Below are 19,847 nucleotides of genomic sequence, written 5' to 3' on the forward strand. Positions count from 1 at the left end.
CAGGGTCCCGCCGAGGTATTTGACTATGGGACCCTCACCCGTATACTATTGACTTTCTAACTACTACTTTTTTAAACTAATAAAATTTGACTTTCAACTCAGATTTGAATCCCCATTTGAGTCAGCAGGTATCGCCAGCTTCGCTTCAAAGTTACATTTCCAGTGCAATGTCGGCTTTGCCACAAGGCACTTTCATCGCACGCCACAGCTTTTGATGTAAAAAAAAAGAAACTTTTCCAAATCATGCAGCTGTGAAAACAAAACGCAAAGGTATGCCAGCTTAATTTATTAGACAACACACCACAGAAAGGGAATGAAACACGCTCTCGTAGCTCTGGGAGTCAGCAGCCAAGCAGTTGTTTCTAGTATTTGGATCCAGCCCAGAAGAAATGCGTGCCCTCTCTATCGGAGAAAAGACTGGTCCTTGAGATAGTAGCGCTGGATGAAGATGGACTGCGACTTCTTCTCCAGCTGGGCGAGCTCTTGTACAGCGGGCCCCATTTGAGCCACGTGGGTGGCATAGTTGCTCCCTGGCAGAAAACAAAACAAAAGTGAGGTGTCGTTAACTTGCGACTCTTAGTGGGTGTTTGTTGGGACAAAACAGTGCTGCCAAATGGCAGTCAGATACAAAATGACGCCACGCGAACTGTTCATGACAGTGCACCACTCTGAAGGAAAATGGTGTGTACAGTCACGTGAGGACGGCGATCATTTTAAAACTGGCTACACAGTGATACCACAATCCTGAGCGTCATATAAAAGCATTCCGAAACAAACTCGGAGCACTGATACGTGTGAGACCATTGGAGGCATGCCTGACCCAAAAACTGTTTCTGTACCAACCTTGAGCTTCAATGACAATGTCGGCCAATCAAATGATAAACCCAGCACCCACCCCTAAGCTGAGGTGTACTAGCAGTAATGCCACTATTACATACATAACCTGAGTAAGGTTCCAGTAACCTTAATCAGAGCCCTGGCAGTTAGGTCATTGCTATTGTATAATGCGGAATATAGGTCGAGATTTTTTACAGAAAAATTTGCCGGAAAGTCACCCCTCGACCTATATTGCAGTCACTGGCAGTTGTCATCTGGCGACCGGGCAGCCCATCGAGCCCATCCAAACCCCAAAGGCACCATCGCCACCACCATCAATCGGACGCGACGCCATCTTTGTTTTGTTGCTTCTTTCGCTGTCGGCGAATGTGTGCGTGCTATTTTCTTCTTGCTCAAAATGAGTTTAGGCACTTGGCGCCAGTTTACAGCAGCATTTAAAAGAAAAGTTGGGGTTTTCCAAGGCCAATGACGTGTCCGCCTTGCGCCAGTTCGGTATCACCAAAAGAAGTGTTGCTAGCGGCGTTAGCTGAAGGGGCAGCTCTCGGTATGCAACGCTCGTAAGGCCTCGTTTCATGGGCGCTGCTCTGTGCACTTGTGCTGCTGTACAAAGCGGCAAATTTTGTCCGCTAGCGTCGTGCGATGTCTCTATGAATGCATACTCCAAGATGTTTGCTGACCGCCTGCACAGACTGCTGTCGCTCCGGTCTGCACACGAGTGTCCCATGGTTTGCGCTCGCTTCACGATGACATGGTCTTGCGAGTGTTTAAGAAGTGCTGCATAAGCAATTCCCTGAACTGCACCGAGGACGACCTGCTGTGTGGGCGACAGCGAGCCAGAAGCAGTCATCCGACGATACTCCAGACAGTTTTAAATGAGTAATCTGAGACGAAACAAGTTATAGTCTCAATAAAACAATGGTTGGTACCTAATTATTTTTTTTTTTGCATTTTTCGGCTACAAGGTAAGGGGGTCGACCTATATTCCGCCTCGACCTATATTCCGCATTATACGGTAGGTGCGCGAGCTAATGTGAAATCATTCAAACTGCTGCATCGATGTCAAATGACAAACAGCAGCTTATGACAAAGCCAGCCATACCACAAAGAAGTAATACCGCGAGCCATCACAACTCCATTCTCTACGGTTATATTTGTTTTCGTATGTCAGTTACCGTCACATCTCGACGGATGCAAGCCCGGCGATGACATTAAACCTTTTGGAACTGCCATTAAGAGCTCCTTCTCTGACACCGTGTCCAGCAGCATACCTGAGCATGAGCAGCGGCACTTCCACTTGAAAAGCTATTTTGCAGAAAGTATAAAAGGATTCGCATGCATGGCTTTTCAAGTCTTTCACTGTTTTTCCTTTGTAGAGGACTGCCCACCTCTAAACTTCGCAACCCTGAGTGCGCACAGCCGCTTAGCAACAGCAGCAGCATGTTTGCAGCCATCTGTGCGTTGGTAAACCATAACACACAAAAGCTCCCCACCAGTCCATCATTAAAAGGACACACGGCATTTAACCGCAGTCTTTATAAACAAGCACTGGGCCTCAGATGATCGCTGCCGCTGGCACAGCTTTGGTGGGATGAGGAGAGGACGGAAAACTTGGAAATAACGGCAGCATCCACGATTAAAAACGCAGCTCATCACAAAGTGGGAAACTCAGAAAGCAACGTTACGTGGCCCGTATCAACGGACTGCTGCCATCACTTTCTCCCGGCCTTCCACTCACTAATGCTTTCGCCCCAGTACCAGCCCACTGTCAAACAGCTCCGACCACTATGGTTGTCTGCAAGCTGTACTACTGCTGAGGTCACATCCTTGAGCTTGCTTCTTCAAAAGCAGCAGTGCTTGCATTCATTCAAACATTCAAGGCGATAAACCACCTGCCGCGGTGGCTCAGTGGCTACTGCGTCGTGCTGCTGATCCCAAGGACGTAGGTTCGATTCCTGGCCTCAATGGCTTCTTTTCTGATGGAGGCGAAAAGTTTAAACCCCCCGCCGTGCGTGTAGATTTTGGTGCACATTTAAAGATTCCCGGGTCGTCAGAATTAACCCAGCAGAGCCCTCCACTAGGGCGCACCTTACAGCCCAGGCGTGGCTCCGGGCGCTAAACCTCATAAATAATCAATGAAGGTGATAATACAAGTACGCACAATGCTCCTACACCTTTATGCAGTGCTTCAAATGACCGTTCGGACCCCTCAATGTGAGCAAAAATTTGAGTGGCACAAACGGGTTTGGCTGCAACCCAATGGGCTCTTTCTCCTTTTTTTTTTAGCTCTAACGTCAACATAAGCCATTGGCCCGAGCCTCTCACCCATTTGCCGGCGCTTCTGCCCGTAGACCACTTTGCCGTCAAACTCGTCGGCGGGTATCTTCAGGTCTGGCTCCACTTGCTGGATGGTGACGTTCAGGTGGTCCTCGATGTCCGACAGGTACTACACAGGGGGGGAGGAAAAACAGATTTGGAGATGAAAACACCACAGTAGTGAAAACTTTATCGTCACTAGACGATATTACTGGCTGAAGCTATTGGTCGACTCAAATTGACCGGTAAAAAACATTAACTTTGTTTCCGAGAACATTTTCCCGAAGCTGTTAGTAAAAAACTTAGCCACCAGTTCATTGCCGAGAAACCCAATCTTGCTTGAACTTGAACTTTTTCAAAGCAATCGCTTCAGAAATAATTTCCCACCAAGTTTTTTTTTTTTTTTTTCTCGTGCAACACAATTTGCAGGGCAACATTTGTGGTGCCTGACTACGTTCATAACTTGACCCTGTCCACACACACAGCCTCACATCCTCCTTTGCAACAGTCCACAGCTCAACAACAGTCGCAGAAGAGGCTGGTTGATGACTTCCTCTCTACTACGAATGAAAAACCTTACCACCCCTTCCTGAGGAAAGTTGAGACAAGCGTGAAAGTGTTCTCACGTCAAAACTGCTTCAAAAGTGCGTCAAAACCGTTGCTAAACGTGCGTACAACCTTCGCTGAAAGTCCGTCCAATCGATCGTCAAACCTTCGAGACCCAAATCGCAAATGAACAGCAAACCCATTTGACAATTTCTCCCAGACTAAGTAAATGCCCCTACGAGCAATGTAAATGAATACCGATACGCAGTTTATGAGATAAAGGTATGCCATTTTAATGTTTTCTCACAATCGATGCATGTATTTAGAATTGTGTGACCGTTTTGACACCCCTGGTTTCACGTACATGTTGGTGTCCAGGGATCTTATCGGAGCTTTTCAAATGACCAACCGGTCTATGGAGAAATGTATTAGTTTATTGACAGGACGCCATCAGACCCACAAAGAAAGCGTTCGCTTTAATAAATTCCACCGCCCACTTCCCACCCCGCTCAGCTGACAGCTCGACACCCGAAGAACCAACGGCGTCCAGAGATTGTCCGCGAGTTCCGTAGTAACGCCGCGGTGTGCCTTGCGGCCTCACCTGTGGCTCGTTGTACCAGATGCAGCAGCCGCCGCGGTCAGTCAGGTTCGTGTTGAAGCAGTTGCGCCCCTTGCTCGAACAGTTCGAGTGGTACCACACCTGCAAGACACACCGGCATGCGACGACCAGACAGACTTTGAGAGCACAGCCGCGTGTTGCCCAACGTGGCAAGGTATTACCTGTTCCTAACATTTCCCCGATTGCACAAAGCTATACTGGGCACAGTTTACGTGACCATTATTACGTCAAGCAATTTGCGCATTTTAGATAGCCTTACACAATATTTCAACCACTGTTCTCTACTGCTTGTGTGGGAGTCTTACAAAAACTACAATTTAACTTGCAAGCCACATTTCGGGGTAGAAAGGGGTAAAATCACCCCCTCCCCCCATATTTTCCCCCATAAAATTACTGGTCCTTCCACCAACCCAACCTACGCTTGCAGTGTCACGATAAACCGACATATCCTTCCCAAATTAACATGCTCACACCAAGTCGGCAAAAAACCTAAAATGTACACAGCACCATCGTGACCTCCTAAGCACAAACACGCACACTGTGAAACGGAAAGACCGGAAGACCGGCAATCAATCAAATGGACGCTATCTCCACTCACATTCACTAAACCCTTTGCCTGTTACACTCCGGCCAAACGGCCGCTGCCGTGGTTAGTGAGACGGACGGCCGCGTACATTTTTGATGACTACTGAATCCGAGGGAGAAATGCCAGTGTCACACGGCCACTTCTCTAAGGGTCTTCGAAAAGTTGGTTTCGCACACAACACACAGGGCAGATGGCACAACGAAAATGTTAAGTCAGTTCCAACAGGCACTAAAATGAAAAACTCAACAACCAACATCTTTCTTTGCGTTCTGTGGCACCATTTACGAGAATGCCATACAATTTGATTTTATAAACAGCGTGACGTCTGCTTCAGACGCCGTTGGGTCAAATCTAGGTTGCAATTTTAAATCCTAGGCTCCCCCCCCCCCCCCTCTCCTTTTTTTCCATATGCTTTCTCCAGTCAAGCCTCATTCAGCATTTCATTGCCTCTTTTGAACAAGGTTGTCAGTGCAAAAATTTCGAAGGTCGGCATGTTTCATGAACTGTGTCGAGTATGAGGAGCATCAAAGTCGATCACTGCTGAAAGTAGCAGTGTGGCCACCACCATTCAGTTGATGGCCATTGATTTCTATTAGTACTGTCAAAGAGCAGCTGTCTGGCAAGAATGTTAAGCAGGCAAGTCATCGCCACCGTACCATTCCAATTCTACAGCATTATCAACGACTAGTCAACCAGTTCTTAGCTACCAGTATCAAGTTAGTGCAGATTTAAAGCCATAAATAGAAAAGTGCTGTTTTCTGCAACGTCTGTTTTACCTACACCTGCTCCGTGATTAATCTAGAGTGCCCCACACATAGCACTTTAGGTTACAAGTATTAACATTATGGCCTCCGTACAGTGAGCTCACTTAATTCCCTCCGCAGCTGGCGTCGCAACTCTGCAAGCGCCCAGTCCTCCTCTGATAGAAGCGAATGCTCACCTTTTCAGGGATAGCAGCGACCAGGGATATGGCCAGGCCCATCCTGACAAGAGAGAAAGGCACAAAATAAGTACGCGGACGTGCAAACAAGAACACATCAGCACCCCAAACACAGTGTGGCTGGTTTACACTCATTGAGGATTCCCTACAAAGTGGAAGACCTCAGCATGAAATCCACACTGGCCAAAATCCGAGGCAGATGTGGTCCCCCCTCCCCGCACGCAGTTGTCAGGGGAAGGGCTGTGACTCTGACTCACCTTTCCGCTCGGCCCACCCTGCCAATGCGGTGCACGTAGTTCGACTTCTCGTCGGGCAGGGTCACGTTGATCACTGAAAGGGCAGGGGGCAAAGGTCAGGGTCAGCCCAGTCCATATTGCCCATTCGTCAAACTAGCAACACCACATAAGGGACACACTAATTGGTTGATACAGTTGAGCTTTGATTTAAAGGGCTGGTGAAGTGGTTTTGAAAGTGGGTAAATGTTTGTTTTTTACAATTAGTATGTTGGATAGTTTATGACTGTAAAAAAATTTTCTTCATATCTCGCTTGGGGACTGAGATATTTGTCGATAAAGTTGACCCGACGCCCCGCCCACCGCTCGCGGCTGTGCCGCCGGAAGAGCGAGAAACCGAGAGGCACCGACCGGAAGTAGCGTCATATTCGGAAGACGGCCAGCGGCGTGCGCCGCCGCTTCGCTGTGTCCCAGTTTTCTCAGCGAAGTTCCGAATTAAGCAGACGTGCAATGTGCCCTTTATTAATCTCAATTGTGTAGATTTGCTACCGCGTCGATTTTCAACCGTAATGCTGCTGTGTGCTTCCCTAAAGCGACTCCTAGATACCAGAGATTTCCTACCCGAGCGCCCGTGGCTACTACATTGCCTTCACGAGTAGTCGCAGGGCCGGCCGTGTCGTCGGGTACTCTGTGCTTCATACGCGAAGAGACGGGCTCGAACAAATATGCAGGTACCCCTAGTTCCTAACCCATTATTATAAGGGGATTAAAAAATTCGTGGGACCGCAGCGCTCAGGGCTTCGCGAACTTCTTGCTCGTTTTGCCGATCGACGTTGTTCGCTGTGACGGAAACTGAGCTGAGTAGCTAGATTTTAAGAAGAAATCAAGCCAGGTGAAAGCATGAAGCGTTTTCTGCACGCGGAAGCGCTCCGCACACTCGCCGGTCGTGCATTCCCGTACGGCGCACGAAACGGCTCGCACGCACCGTGCACGCATGCCGCGGCAGCGACCGCTCTTCGCTGCCGGCCAGAATCAAGGCCGTCGCCAAAAGCAAGTGGACGTGCGAGAGAGTGGATGAATAGTGTGGTGAAAAATTGTGCTAGGGATTGTCATCCAAGGTGATTTTGAAAGAGGTGATCGAATTTGTATCGCGATGCGGAGCGCCGACCGGTCGCGCAGCGCGTCGTCGGCAGCAACCTGCCCGAGCACGAGATGCGGCGAGAGGCCGATGGATGGCGTTACCTGCGCGCAAGAATGAACATAGCACCGATGGCTAGAATGACTATCAACGTGAAAATAAGGTTCGCACGCGAGAAATGGGATGATAGTGCGGTGAAAAACTGTTTTAAGGATAGCCATTCGCGATTGTAGAGGTAGCAGTGACCCAATATCGGTCTCGGTGCTAAGCATAAAGTTCCCAACCTCCGAGGCGATCCGTGCAACCGAAGCTGGCTGGAGCTGTTCGGGAAGGTGTTTTTCTAAAGTTCGTCGGCGACAAGTGTGTTGCGTTTTGGTTCCGCTACCTTTCGGGTGACCACAACAGTTCGGTTCTCCTATTTTAAAACTGCGTTTGTGCAGCACTGACACGTTCCGCTGACCGGCCGCGCAGCGACCCGGCACCAGCACCTCCGTGCGACGCAGCGACCGGCCGCTCGCTAGCTGCTGCTTGTACGCATCGCAGGCCGCTGCACACAGCTTGTTGTACCGCCTGCCTGAATGCAAAAACAAAGTCGCACATGCGAAGAAAGGGATGATGGTGTGTCAAAAAAATGTGCCAGGAGTTGTGACTAGCGCTGGTGGTAAAAGCGGCGAACCAATATCTGCACAACTTCCCTGCACCCGAGAAGCATAAGTCGGCCATGAGTCGTCGGGGGAGAACCTCTTTCTCAAGCTCGCCGCGAGCGAACTTGTTGCGCTTATACTTCCCTCAGGCTCTCATATTCTAAGGAAAGATTGTGTGAACCCTCCATTCACCAGAGGTCCTTCGGGCCCGTATCTGAACGGGAACAGAATGAGATCGATGAGATCTTCAGGCCGAGCAGTCACGGAAGCGCCGGCATTTCCGAATATGACGTCATCTGCAGCCGGCCAATCCTGAAAGGCAGCCAGCGCTCTGACCGCGCCGCCGGGCAGGCGTCGTTTATTTTGACGAAAAAAGATGGTTTGGGTGTATTTACACATAAAATAAACACGTTTTTCGAATTCAGCGTCAAGAAAACCATAAAGTAATGCCCCCAACAAAATTTTTTTGAAAAGCTCTTCACCAGCCCTTTAACAAAGGCACCAAGTCCAAAGCGAAATTCTTCGTTGAACTTCGTAAAATTGAAAAAGCGTTCAGCTTACACTTGATTGTGGGGGAACCCAAATTTACTCGCTAAATTGGGAAATTTGTAAGACGAACTGGGGTTTGCAAAATCAACGTTCCGCCGCACTACGCTTCGACTGAGAACAGGAGCAGAGGACACAGGCTTTTTACACCCCAGAATGTGTCCCAACGTGGTCTACATCAACCCTGGTGCTGGTGAGAGGTGAAAGGTTGCTCACCAAAGGGCACACCCGTGATGTCAATTCCCCGGGCCGCCACGTCAGTGCAGATGAGGAACTTGACACCACCTTTCTGCAGTAATAAGGTCACCGGGAGCAGATTAATCAACGAGACCCAACAGGCTCAACCACACTGGAACACCCGCCAGTCACAGCCATCGCACCCACGAATGTCTGCCTCTACCCGCTCACTTACGTCCACACACTCTGACAGTGCAATGGAAGAAATTTTAGGCAACACGGGTAAACTCCATGTGACACCAAAGCTGATTTATTTGTGCATTTATTCAAAGGGCGGTTTTATTAGTTTATAGGGGGCCACGAACTATGCAAGGGTGCAACTTGTTGACTGCACAATAGGGTAACAGGCGTTCCAAAGAAGCATACAGCCCACACACTGCTGAGCGGCCACACTCAATATGCAGTGTAATCAGTCCAGCACTGCCGGATTGTGAAAGTAGTAGACAGTAAAGCGATGCTGTGCTCATGGCATGATTGCTTCAGGGTCTGCAAAATGCTACTGCGGCACACACTTAAAAGAGGCATGTAACTGAAACGAATCATCTCGTTTATGTGAAAATATAATTACACCTGGCACGCAAATAGGGTTAACTGCAACAAAGTCAGAAAAAGGAATCAGATTGCAGTGAACTTACAGTATAACTTTCAAATAATAAAGCACACTGTTGCTTAGTTAGTCCCTTAACTATCGGGCATATATTTCTTCAAAATTTTCCTGCCACTGTATTCACAATAATTCTGCTCATTTATTCGTCCCAGTTACTGTAGCCAGAACAAAATTCAAGCGCACCGTTGCTTAGTTAGTCCCTTAACTGTCAGGCATATATAGTTAGTACCTTAACTATCAGGCATATATTCCTTCAAAAATTTCCTGCCCCTGTATTCACAAAAATTCTGTTAATTTATTCTTCCCAGTCACTGTAGCCAGAACAAAATTCAAAATCATAGGCCCATTTTCAGCTCACAATGTTTTTTTTTTTTTACTGTTTGAAAATGCGTGCTGGCAGAAACTTAGGTCCATATTGCGTAGGTGGTGCTACAAAAGTTCAAAAGTCGCACGAGATAACCGAAGCATATCTGGCGGGATGGAGTAGCGAAGAAGTATTTGGAAAAAAGAATGAGAGGTAGAGGAACAAAACTTGAAAAGGTGTCTAACTGTCAATAGCAAATTTCTTTTTGCCAGGTGCAGACATTAACTTTTATGCACACCACCTAACTTTAATTACCATGCAAAAAAAAAAAAAAGTATTCCCGAAGTTGCGGGCATCTATAGAAACAAAAACGAACTTATTAAGGGATGGAAAAGTAGGCAAAAACGCGCAAGGCACGAGTCTCCCACCTTGAAGAGCTCAAGGTTTCCCTTTCGCTCCTGCGGTTTCCTGTCGCCGTGAAGGCAGACGCACGAGAACGGGTTGCCCTTGCCGCGGGACTCTGAAAATGAGAGAACGCATGCCATGGCTGTAGGTGCGCACAGGTCAACCACATCACTGACAGCTAGTTGACTGCGCCCAAAACTTGCGGCATGCAAACATGCCCCACAGTATGCACAAAATGGTTCCGGTTGAGAAACCAAAAGTGTCGTGCAGCGGGAGATGCCAAATATGAGCTTTAAATTTAGGGCCTAGTGCGCTACATCCCAGGTGACAGCAATGCACGGCTCGAAAGGCGCACCAAAAGAAAAAGGTTAGAACTCAGTTGCACTGCTCCTTCTAAGTGCGAAGCACCTCAGGGGCCGGGCTTTACATTGTGGCCTGTCCGGGGTCACGGTATGTAGCCAAGTTAGAGTAACAGGGCGTCATGCACCACTTCCCCTGGCTTCCGCTTCCCCTGGCCATGACCGAAACTGGGTCATGCATTATCTTGGTGGAAACAAAAGCGCTCAAAAAACAGGGACGCCGTGCTGTCTGCATCTTCCTTCGACCCTGTTTTTTGAGTGCTTTTGTTTCCATCGACGTCACACCCACTGCGCCATGCAGGCACGCGTCACTCATACGCAAAGCGTTGGGGGTGATCCTTGTGCCGCACCGTCGCCACGGAGGCTGCTGTCGCTAGGCCGCAAATACGTACCCAATAACGTAAACTGAAGAAAACATAGCGAATTAACGCATCAATTACCCCAGATTGATGAAAACTCAATCCCGTGTCTCTTTATAGGCATTTTCAGGGGTTGCGGCGCCCTCTCTTGTCTACTTTCGGTATCAATGCCAGGCTGATACTGAAAGTAGTCAAGAGAGGGCGCCACAGCCCTTTTGACAAATCACTGCTGCGCACTCGACAGCTTCCACGTTGAGTGGGACTGCTTTAATATTTTTTTTTTCCCATTTACTTCACTGCTAAGGGCCCCATGAACAAAACAACTGTGCCACCGCCCAAAGAATCTTGTTTTCATTTTTGATCTAGTGATATGTCGGGGGAAAGGCTCCTCCTTTGTTGGTCTTTGGCACATGCCACTAGATGCTAGAAGCTTCTTACAGTGCACGTGGCATCTTTTGCAACGAGTTGACAGCAGCCTTTACAGTGATGAACAAAGAATCAGAGCCCCTTTGAACACAATGCTTCGCAAAAGGACTGTTCCGCTTCCTCTTCCACCTGCGTCCCGCCACTCATGCAAACGCCGGTGGCTCTCTCGTGAAGACTTGCCTCCCTAGACGAGCTTTCTGCACAACTGAATGTGCAGAGGGCAACACACTTGTCTATAACCCAACCCGCTGCGGTGGGTCAGTGGCTAAGGCATTGTGCTGCTGAGCACGAGGACGCAAGTTCGATTCCTGGCCGTGATCGCCTGTGTTGCGTCAGCGCGTTTAAACCCGACCCGGCCCGACCCGACCCGACCCGACCCGACCCGACCCGACCCGACCGACCGACCGACCGACCGACCGACCGACCGACCGACCAACCAACCAACCAAAAAACCAACCAATCGTCTATAACACGGCTTTCGAACTTCCAACCTTACCCTGTTTCACCCAGGAGAGATTTGAGGAAAACTACAGAGGTGTTTCTGAAATCACCAATGCATTTGTAAGAAGTTTGAGCGCACAGTTCTCAAAGGTGACTAGTTGACGCTGAACTCACTGTTAGAGACAACTCTGTAGTGCACTGTAAACTCTCTGTGTCACATAAGAAGTGCACTCGCATGACGATACGCCAGAGCTATGAAGAGGCACTCAAACTTTACTGCCAAAATGACTTTGAATGGCAGCGGCTTTGCACTATAGTTGCCAGATATTTGGGTAGTCTGCCGTCCTGGCCAGTTTTGCATTACAACGGTGCACCGTCGCAGTGATAAAACCGCACAACAAACAGCACATGGGTCAACCACAGCGCCCTCCCTGCACACTCACCGCGTTTGTCATTGAGACATTTCAAGAAATTCAATTGCAGTTGTAATAACTTGTATTTTTAAGTTATTTCTTCACTTTTTCTTGCCTGAATTTATTTTTTCTAGGAATTTAAAACCAAAAAATTAGAGTCGTCTGCTTGCACGCAGCTTTAGCTGTGGTCCTCTGTACCAGTAAGTACTTCGTGGTCAGAAGGTGATCAGAAGCAGGAACACTACTGTTCACAGTTTGAAAATTCCTAAATAAGCTTATTCAGACCCGAAAAAGGATGCAAAGAAATACCTAGTACTGTCACGAAAAGCCATCAAACCAACCATTTATTCTTTTAGAAAAAAACGCCCCAGCAGCAAAAAGGGCGAGTACACTGAGAGGGTATTGCAGTCAACCAGCGCTCCGTCTGCCCAAGGCTTTCATCACAGAAAGGAACCCACTGAAGGCCCTGGACGGCAGACTAGCCGAATTCCCAGGGGCTATATACCTCCCCCTGGGCCGTCGTCCTCACCCTTTCCGATGTGGTTGAGGTACGCCTCGAGGTTGTCGCAGTCCAGCTTGGTGCGGCAGAAGATGATGCCCTGGTCCATGTTCTGCTGCTGGATGGCCCGCACCACGTACTCGCCCTTCAGGATCTTCACCGCCTCCGACAGGGTCTCGGGCGTGCTCGCTCCGGGCCGCACATTGTCCCGCTGGTGCACGGCGTCCGTCTGGTGCATCGAAAAGTCGGTGAAATCAGGCACTTCAAAATCGAGCATTGCGTGCAATAGGAAATATTTAACTCAGTGAGCACGTTACTCCGTATTACACTGGATATATAAGGTGGTGCGACGATAATTGGAACACTTTAAAAATTTTTCCTGAGCAGCCAGGCAGAAGCCAAATGAGCTAGCAGACGATCAGAAAACCCACTTTCACATTTTCTGATCGTCTGCTACACCATTTGGCTCCTTCCTAACATGAATCCGAAACGTGCGTTTCGCTCTGCATACCCCAGGTGGCGTCGTCGTTCCAAGATCAACTTGCGCTGGCTCGCACAACCAAATCAGCCCCCATTTTCCCACAGGCGAAAATCGATTTTATTTATTTCCAGAATAACGAGGTAAGTACCGTCGTCGTTCCCGGATTCAAACAAAATGGACCACAAAATGTGACCTTCATGTGAAGTTTGAGTGCGAACAGAGTGGTGGTTTGTTCAGGAAAAAATTTTAGAGTGTTCCAATTATCGTCGCACCACCCTGTAGAATTCTTGATGTCAGGAAAACACAGACGTATAAATTGTTCATTGAAATATTGCGACAATACAGCTCGGACAGCCTGTTTCTATTTAAATACCGAACAAAACAGAGCCCCTGTGAGCTGCAAAAAATCTTAACAAAGCGAAGATCCAGAACGAACTATGGTGACCAAAAACTGCCTTCCAAAATACCTGATGTGTTCAGCGAACATCCTGCGATATTGAAAGTCTTAATTTCAGGAACAACGCCGTCACAATACAAGAAATTTATTAAAAAGCTACTCTTTTCTATTGGATAGATGCGAAGGTATCATTGTAACTATAAGCATAAATTTTATTTTTGTAATATCTTGCACTGCTCAAAATTTTTTGTATTTGTGTTCTGTTTTTTGTATTTTACACTCTTTATTTCTTCTGTACCTCATAATTATAAACAGCTAGGAACAAAAATTGTAACCCTTTCCAGCTGTGTCAGTGTGTGCTAGTGCCTTCTTTTCCTTGTAAATTTTTCTGGTAATTTTTATTGCTTTGTCACACCGTCTGCTGCTGAAAGAGTGGCACGGCCTTATTCAGGCAACTGGTTTTCCTTTAGCCATGTCCCCCAAGGCGATGTTTTGTAATAACTTGTAAAGAAAGAAAGTGGCTCAATTGACATTCTCTGTGCCTCTTCGATACTGACAGGCCTGCGACTGCGACTACTGCAAGCGTGTCTGAATCTGTGATGAGCATACGGATGCACGTTGAACTGCTTTGGGTTAGGCAAAGGTGTCATCTCTTAGGGACTGTGTACTCTGTGCATAGGTGTGACGCTGAGTGCCGATTTGGGACCATTTGGCCGTGTGTGACAGTAACGGGAGCATGGATAGGTAGCCTACTGCACATCATAGTGGTACAAGCATTCCACTGCCTTCACGGATCCCACAGCGAAAACTGTCGGAAGTGCAGAGCAGTCATTCGCCATAATAGGCTGTGGCGCCATTATGTCTTTCTCGTCTCATGATGAATGGAACGAAGGTTTGTCCACTGCAATTCAAATTTCCCGCCTTCGCAGTGCTCGCGTGCCCCCCCCGCCTGAAACTGCGCCAGCAGGAGTTCTGCTCTATTTGTGCTTGCTTTTCCTCCCACACATGCTGGTGCCGGCTTACTCCGCAATTTGGAATGTGCTATTTTTTTTCTTGCACTGCCACTTTTTTTCACTTACGATCGCAAAAACTAACCCAACGAGCGTTCCTAACTAAATAAACACGGGCTCTGCCAGTTAATTACACACACTTTGCCTCAAATGTACCTACAGTTTTCTTTGCGCTAAACAACGGGGAAATGTGTGACAAGCGCCAGCGGTTCACGAGTTTCGAACAATTATAGCTATATAAACCGCTTAGCTTTCGAAGCCTCTGTGGGACGCCGCTACGACGGTACGCCGTGTGGCTCTACTTGGGTACAGCAAGCGAGCTACAATGACAAGACGAGCCCCTAAAGTGCTCTGCACTTAAAAGCAGGCAACACGACACAGCTTGCACAACAGAGAGAGCACCACAGGGTTGGAGACACTGTAAGCAGTCAAGTGAGGCAGCGAAGACGTACCACGATGTGCCGGCTCACGTTCATCCACGAGGTGTCTTTCCTGGGGTCCACAATGCACACCTTGTCAAAGGGGAGATCGGGGAAGATGAAAGAAGGAACGAAAGGAACAGAGTTTGGGGAAACTGCTTCAGAAGCATTCAAATAAAGCATTCAAAGGCAGCATTATATCAACGAAGAAAAAGGACACTAGTCCTTCCACTAATTAAGTGCAAAGCAACTGAACAAAACTGAAGGCATTGTTAGCGCTGAAAGACGGGATGCAAGACAAGAACACAGGAAACAAGTGCCCGTCCCGTGTGCTCCTATCTTGTGTCCCGTCTTGCAGCGCTAACTATGTGTCTTTGTTACCATGTAAACTAGCCCAACCTTCTGCCCTCAATTCAATACAACAAAACCAGTGCACTGTGCAGCCTGGAACTGCGGACGAAGCAGCCTCACATGAAATCTGATCAGGTCTCTAAGCACACCAGGCTGTGTTCTACACGAGAAAATGTAAAGCCCCTGCAATAACTAAACAATCTGTGGGTATAAGCTAGTCGGTATTCCATGATCCAAGACTTCTAAGTGAGAAAATATTTGGAAGAAGTGCATGTCCTTGTCCTTCACGTCTTTCGTCCAAATATTTTTGCGCTTAAAAGTCTTGACCCGCCGTACTTCGCTTAGTTATAAATATATCAAAAGAAAAAAAAAAAACACCCTCATACGGAGACCCAAATTTTCCTTGCAATTCTGAACACTGCCGTGCAATCATAAAAAGTCGAGTTTACAAAATCTACGCACCTCACCGATGTCGTCTACTTTAAGGGGGCACATGGGTCTTTGATCAAAAACTTTATTTTTACAGTTACAGTTGAACCCCTTTATAAGAGACAAGTACCTGGGAGCAGTTTCTGTCTCTTATAAGAGATGTCTCTTATAAGCAGGGTACCATGTTTTCACTAACTAATCAACCGATAGTTCAATGTGGGCACCGTATGACTAAAATAAGCTCAAAAGAACACTACAGCATGTTTTAAAAGATTCATTCTAATTAATGTTTGGCCCCAGAATTTATGAAACTTTGTTTGCTTCACGACTGTATTTACACTGTTTTTTACAACTGATTCTACAAGCTTTTTTTTCCTTTCCTTGTTTGTGGAAGATGAATCGTAGATGTTGAGTTCACAAGCCTGATGAATAGCCAGAGCGCACAGCTTCCGCTGTGTGCTCAGGAGATTCATTACGCTTGCAGGACTCAACATCTGCAGTGCTTCTTGATTGGGAGCTACGCGAGCGGGAGAGCCCGCATGTGCGATCGCGCTCCATTCAATGGATGGCAGTAAGCTTCAACCACTTCTGTCAGTTGCATTTCCATTGGCAGGGCTTCTCATTGTCATTTCATAGCTGACTGAACCACTTTGTGTTTTCTGAAGCGATAATAAATAGCGTTTGCAGGTGTCTGTCGTCCACCTGTGTTTCCACAATGGAAGCAACTGCAATTAGTGACTGGTGGCACTGCATCTGAAGTTAAAATGTCTGTTACAAGCGAGATTATTGATTAAAGTTCAAGGATGACTTGTCCCTTATAACCAACTGTCTTCTACATCCAATGTCTGTTATAAAAGAGGTCGATTTAATGGGAAAGATAGGGCAGCCAACCATGTGGGTGAATAGTGTCTCTTATACCCATTTGTCTCTTACATCAGTGTCTCTTATAACGAGGTTCAACTGTATTATGATAAAAATTGGGAGGCACATGTAGTTTCTCATTCTGATTGTAGATATAAAATTTGTTTTTGAGTAAAATGATTATATTCAAATTTATTTGGATTTTTAAAAATATTCAATTTTTTGACAGCCTTTGTAAAAAAACTGCTGGAGGGATGCAGCTAAACAGGGAACCAGTGAACTGTGCACAAATCAAAGAGTGCAATAAGACTAACATCATCGTTCTATCTGGTCTGTAGCAGAAGTTACGACCATTTGAAGTTTGGGCCTGTGAGGCAAAACTGGTTTTTCTGGGTGCCACCTTTCAAGCCCAAACTTCAAATGGTCGTAACTTATATGGTCGTAAGCAATATATGGCTACGCAGTCCACCCACAACTGTCCACCCTCCCCTTTTCCACTTACGACATGGTGGACGGTCTCTGGGACGCTGTCCTCCCCCTTCAGATCCACCCAGGTGGGGAAGTGCATCAGCCGCTCCTGCATCACAGTGGAGACAAGAAAGAAAACGAGGGTGGTGGGTGAACGGCAGCAGCCAAAAGCTGCTCCCGCACTAGTTGGGCCTAAACAGTTCCGGGAGCCAATTTTGTGCTCCTGTCTGTCTACCAGAAAGAGTCGCAAGGCAGTGTTTAGAAATGCACATCAGCGCTGCATTCTCTTTCCTTCACTACAAGCCCTTTGGTACACCCCTGGGGGCGTGGAGTTTGGATTCAAAACCCCCCCAAAAAATCACCTTTGCTACACTTTCACGAAGATTTTGCTTCAAGATAGGCTATTTGTAACAAAACTCCTAAAAAATTTTGTTCAACACAAGGCTAATTCAAAGACTCACTGACAGAAACTATGGCCGCTTGTTGCAACTGCGATGCACTCTCCATCAAATAGCACCTGAAGTGCCTGCACTGCAGAAAACTCACATTTGGAGGAGAAAAAAGACAGTCTTCCTGTTGTCACTGCTCCGTATACAAGGTAGTTCAATTTAAACTACTTTCGCTTAGCATGACTCCACTGTACATACAGAAAGCTAGCCAGCCGTGGAAGACATTTCATCATGAAGATAGATGAAGGCCAAGAAAGGACATTGGACACAATGCTTCATCTTTGTCTTCAGATACTTTTGAGGTGGAATGTGTTTCACAGCCCAGTACCAACTTGCCCAACAACACATTCTTCTGCAGCAGTCATTTGGCCCCTGGTTAATGCGTCATGCACTTCCCTGCCAGCTTTTGCTTTGCTATACGATCAGTTTGTCTTTGGGCCTCACAAAACTCGCACTGCCCAGCTCCATGCAGCTTGTTACACGGCCATCATCTGGCCAATCACAGACAGCCCCACACACGTCACAACTGTTCTGTATCACGGAATCAATAATGGGACACCTGACTACACTCCACACCCAAGGCGCATGAGTTTTTCCTGCCCTAATTGCAGCACAAACACCCGGAGGGTCAGCCACCAGAAACCTGCTTGCGTACTCTGAAGCCTAGCACGAAGTGTTACACACCCTCCAAACTGCACATACCTGCACAGCGTGTATAGGACAGAGCTTTATAGGTGCAAATGTACTCTGCCAGGCCTGATGCACGTGTGTTCGACATAGAGTTTCATACAATAACAACTAGAGAGGAACCTGGGGCTGCGATTGTCCACCGTGATGGGCGTGATGGGTAGTTCTGGATTTGGATTGGCGCTCGATGGCTTGCATAAGTTATTATGGATTGGACCGTGCAGCCAGTTTCGTTATCGTTTTGGACTTGCATGATCGCATTTGCTTATGCTGGGAGAAGCGTTCAAAAATACGTTTCTCCTTAAACTGAATGCCGCACAAGCACTGACACCACCCTGAGCGGAAATGTTTTGTTACCAGAGTTGTGAATCGAGTGGGTTATCAATTCATTGCCAGCACTGCGAGTACGAAAACACAAATATTGGTGCTGTATGTGGCGAAGTTGCCTCCGAATTACGAGTTGCAGTGCTGCAGTGCCGCAACTGCCGAATGAGCATGCTCATTCGGCAGAGCAATGTGTCTTTGAAGCTGAAGACAGCTGTGAACTGCTTGGAACAGCCACAATTTCGTGTGAATGCCAGCTTCTACAGCGTAGAACAGCAGTACTGGCGGCTGATAGGGACGCAGCTTGATGAATGTCACTAATTCTGGTTACAATAACTTCTCCAAAGGTAATCGGTTTCTTTTTTTCTGGAGGAGCACAAAACTTTTCTTAATATTAAAAACTACAAGCGCCGAAACTTTTACAAATAGTTTTAAAGAAGTCCGTGTCCCGCTGCAGTTGGCGTCAAATGGCAAACCTACTCCGCAAACTTCTCCGACTCCGCATCTGCTTTTTATTTAAACAAACCACTTTATTTCGTAAAAAAGCAGTTTTTGGTCACTACCTTTCTTGTTTGCCATGTAATTTGTAAACAGTGAACCTGGCAATAAGGGTTTTTTTTGCCAAAAAACACAATTTGCTTTGGGCAGCCATAGGCCCATTTCGATCCTACACAATCCGGTTCCAGAACTACCTATCATTCCCATCGAAGTGTAAGTGCCGCCCCGGAGTTTACGTTCCCACTAGTGCCAATTTCCCCTCTAGTTATTACTGTATGGAAGAAACTCAAGACAACAAACAAGAATCACTTGCACTTGCTAAGTGTCTTCCTCTCCTCCTAACCTGACCCGCCGCGGTGGCTCAGTGGCTAAGGCATTGCGCTGCTGAGCACGAGGTCGCGGGTTCGATTCCCGGCCGCGGCGGTCGCTTTTCTGATGGAGGCGAAAAGCAAAAACGCCCGTGTGTACGAGATTTCGGCGCACGATAAAGATCCCCAGGTGGTCAAAATTAATCCGGAGCCCTCCACTACGGCGTGCCTCATCGCCTGCGTTGCGTCGGCGCATTAAACCTTACAATCAATCAATCAATCAATCAATCCTCCTAACCTGGCCACCAGCTAGCTGACCTGGTGTTCATGGATGTGCAATTAGTCAAACAAATCAAAGGATGGGCTGGAAGGGAAACTGCGTCCCACTGACTGAAGTCAGGCGCTCTCTACAATTTCCGGGAACTGTTTCCCCATTGCCGCACACACACACCTACAGACCACCCGAGCTGAACATAGTCAATGACACGCCCCTGTACTCACGGCCAGCTTCTTGACTTCGAAGGAGTGCAGAGTCGCAGAGCACACCACCATCTGGAATGACATGGGAAGGGAAAGTGTGAAGAGTGTTGTGCTTTCATTCTCCTACTCTCTTGGATTGACATAGCTGGGACACCAATATGTTTTACACATCACTGATGATGCAGCCTGCATCATCAGTGCATCAGCATCAGTAAGCAAGAGCATAAAACACG

The 19,847-nt window shown here is 47.4% G+C and overlaps 1 protein-coding gene across 1 annotated transcript in view; it reads right to left on the bottom strand.

Moving 5' to 3' along the window:
* Positions 1-266: 266 nt before the first annotated feature.
* The window catches only part of Ddx1 (ATP-dependent RNA helicase Ddx1), a 46,933-nt gene continuing 27,352 nt past the window's right edge, over positions 267-19,847 (bottom strand). The window contains exons 19-29 of the mRNA XM_077690127.1: positions 19,636-19,686; positions 16,903-16,977; positions 14,793-14,852; positions 12,483-12,681; positions 9,979-10,070; positions 8,619-8,691; positions 6,099-6,171; positions 5,842-5,884; positions 4,298-4,396; positions 3,160-3,280; positions 267-530 (exon numbers count right to left, since the gene is read on the bottom strand). Of these exons, the coding sequence (XP_077546253.1) occupies positions 403-530; positions 3,160-3,280; positions 4,298-4,396; positions 5,842-5,884; positions 6,099-6,171; positions 8,619-8,691; positions 9,979-10,070; positions 12,483-12,681; positions 14,793-14,852; positions 16,903-16,977; positions 19,636-19,686 (1,014 nt within the window). The 3' untranslated portion in view covers positions 267-402. The remainder of the gene's footprint in view (positions 531-3,159; positions 3,281-4,297; positions 4,397-5,841; positions 5,885-6,098; positions 6,172-8,618; positions 8,692-9,978; positions 10,071-12,482; positions 12,682-14,792; positions 14,853-16,902; positions 16,978-19,635; positions 19,687-19,847) is intronic.

The sequence above is a fragment of the Haemaphysalis longicornis genome, unplaced genomic scaffold, assembly GCF_048455015.1.
Source record: "Haemaphysalis longicornis isolate Haplotype H1 unplaced genomic scaffold, Haemaphysalis longicornis Haplotype H1 scaffold_10, whole genome shotgun sequence".
Classification (NCBI taxonomy): Eukaryota; Metazoa; Arthropoda; class Arachnida; order Ixodida; family Ixodidae; genus Haemaphysalis; species Haemaphysalis longicornis.